The sequence below is a fragment of the Lipotes vexillifer genome, unplaced genomic scaffold (assembly GCF_000442215.2).
Source record: "Lipotes vexillifer unplaced genomic scaffold, Lipotes_vexillifer_v1.1 scaffold835, whole genome shotgun sequence".
Taxonomy (NCBI): domain Eukaryota; kingdom Metazoa; phylum Chordata; class Mammalia; order Artiodactyla; family Lipotidae; genus Lipotes; species Lipotes vexillifer.
In genome coordinates this window covers 438,068-440,242 of record NW_006774135.1, presented here as the reverse complement: position 1 = coordinate 440,242, position 2,175 = coordinate 438,068, and the positions used below count along the sequence as shown (strand labels likewise).

The 2,175-nt window shown below is 68.4% G+C and overlaps 1 protein-coding gene across 1 annotated transcript in view; it reads left to right on the top strand.

Moving 5' to 3' along the window:
- MXRA8 (matrix remodeling associated 8) overlaps positions 1–1,400 on the top strand; it is a 3,392-nt gene extending 1,992 nt beyond the window's left edge. The window contains 6 exon segments of the mRNA XM_007448917.1: positions 1–294; positions 426–584; positions 786–822; positions 903–979; positions 1,073–1,153; positions 1,375–1,400. The exon segment at positions 1–294 is cut by the window's left edge and continues 34 nt beyond it. Of these exon segments, the coding sequence (XP_007448979.1) occupies positions 1–294; positions 426–584; positions 786–822; positions 903–979; positions 1,073–1,153; positions 1,375–1,400 (674 nt within the window).
- Positions 1,401–2,175: the final 775 nt, after the last annotated feature.

Sequence of the window (2,175 nt, the reverse complement as noted above, 5' to 3'; positions counted from 1 at the left end):
TGCTCGACCTGTACGCGTCGGGCGAGCGCCGCGCCTACGGGCCGCCCTTCCTGCGGGAGCGCGTGGCGGTGGGGGCGGACGCCTTCGCGCGCGGCGACTTCTCGCTGCGCATCGACCCCCTGGAGCCGGCAGACGAGGGCACCTACTCCTGCCACCTGCATCACCACTACTGCGGCCTGCACGAGCGCCGCGTCTTCCACCTGAAGGTCACCGAGCCCGCCGCCCGGCCGCCCCCGCGGGACTCGCCGGGCAACGGTTCCAGCCACAGCGGTGCGCCCGGCCCAGGTGCAGGAGGCACGTCTGTGGCCCCCTCCGGCCCCAAATCAGGGACTCCAGCGTTACGGGGGGAGGGCCCCGGGGGCTGAGGCCGGCCCGGGTAGGCTCGCTGCGCGCTCCCTGACGCGGTCCCCGCCCGGTCCCCGCAGACCCCACGCTGGCGCGCGGCCGCAGCGTCATCAACGTCATCGTCCCCGAGGGCCGGGCCCACTTCTTCCAGCAGCTGGGCTACGTGCTGGCCACGCTGCTTCTCTTCATTCTGCTGCTCATCACCGTCATCCTGGCCACCCGACAGCGCCGCCGCGGAGGTGAGCAGGGGGTGGGGGGGCTCGCGACGCCGGGGCTGAGGCCAGCACTGGGAAGCCTTTCCCGGCCGGAGGCGGGACTTGGGGCGCCGTGGCCCGAGCAGAGGGCCCCATGAGCCTCGTTGCCTGCGCTGCGAGGGTTCCTCTGGGCTGGGGGGGCTGGGGAAGGGGGAGGCTGCCCCCAACACGACTCTCCCTCCCCAGGCTACGAATACTCCGACAAGAAGTCCAAGTCCAAGGGGTGAGTGCCTCTTCCGGCTCTCCCGGGGACCAGGTGGACCTTCCCACCGCTCTAACCTCCCACCACCCTCCCGCTTCCAGGAAGGACGTGAACATGGTGGAGTTTGCTGTGGCTGCCGGGGACCAGGCTCTTTACAGGAGGGAGGACATCCGACTAGGTGAGGGAGACTAAAGGGACAGACTGTGGCTCCCAGGCCTGGGGTGAGGGAGGCACGTCTCTGAGACCTCACCCTGCTCTCTCCCTGCACCAGGTTACAAAAACAACCTCCTGAAGGAGAGGGTTGAGCTGTCCCACAGCCCCCTGCCCGCCAAGAGCATCGACTTGGACAAAGGTGAGCTGAGGTGCGGGGGGAGACCCCTGCCCATCTCAGAGCTGGGCTGTACCCCTTGCCACCCACTCAGAGCCCCAAGGCACCAGCCAGCCCTGCGGGCAGGAGTCCCCTGCCGCCTCAGTGCCCCCGAAGTCCCTGGGCAGCCCTGATGGTAGTCTGCCCTGTTTCCCCCACAGCAGAGGGGCAGAGGGCAGACACCCGCCTGTCCCCTTGGCTTCCAGAGTTCAGGAAGGAGTACTGCAAATAAGGCGACCCCGGGCTCCTGGCTGGGCCAGCAGCTCTGCCAGCTCTTGTCTGTCCACCTCGGAAGACTCTTCCTGACCCCCATGCAACTCGCCTGGCCCCCCCTTCCAGCGGCTGGTCCCGCTGTCCTGGAACTTGGCCTGGACTGGTGCAGGGTGAGGCTGCCTCCAGACCCCTCTTGGGGGCCACCTGATCCTCATTTGCGATCGTGGGCTCCTTAGGACTCTGCCGGCACCGCAGCCGGGCCCCTTCCGCAGCCCTCGGCCGGTGCTCTTCCCTCCTCGCACGGCCACGACCCCGCTGATGTTCACCAGTCTCTCAGGCTCTCCTGGCCTCTGCCCACTGGGGGCTGGGAGCCCCACCTCTGCAGGAAGAGGGCCGTGAGGGGGCTCAGTGGGGATTCTTGGAGCTGGGGTCAGCCTCAGGCCTGGCACTCCCACCCCTTCCTTGCCCCGTCCTTAGGGGAGCTGCCTGCCAGCTCCCCTCGACGGCACCCTGAGTTTTGCTGCCAGGCTGTCTTGGGCTCTGCATGGTAACCCGAGGACCGCGCACTCCAGGCCTGGGGCTAGTGTCCCTCTGCCCTGCGTCCAGCCTCCTGGGGCCCCCTCTCTGCTTCCCACCCTGCTTCAGCCCTGTTTCCAGCAAGCTGCCTTGACAGTCACTAGGCTCCGTGTGACTTCTGAGCCTGACTCCCTTCCCTCGGCCCCTCCTTGGGCTGGAGTCCAGCCTGAGGCCTCATTGGACTGCGTTTTGGCTGAGGATGGGGGGGGGGACGGCGG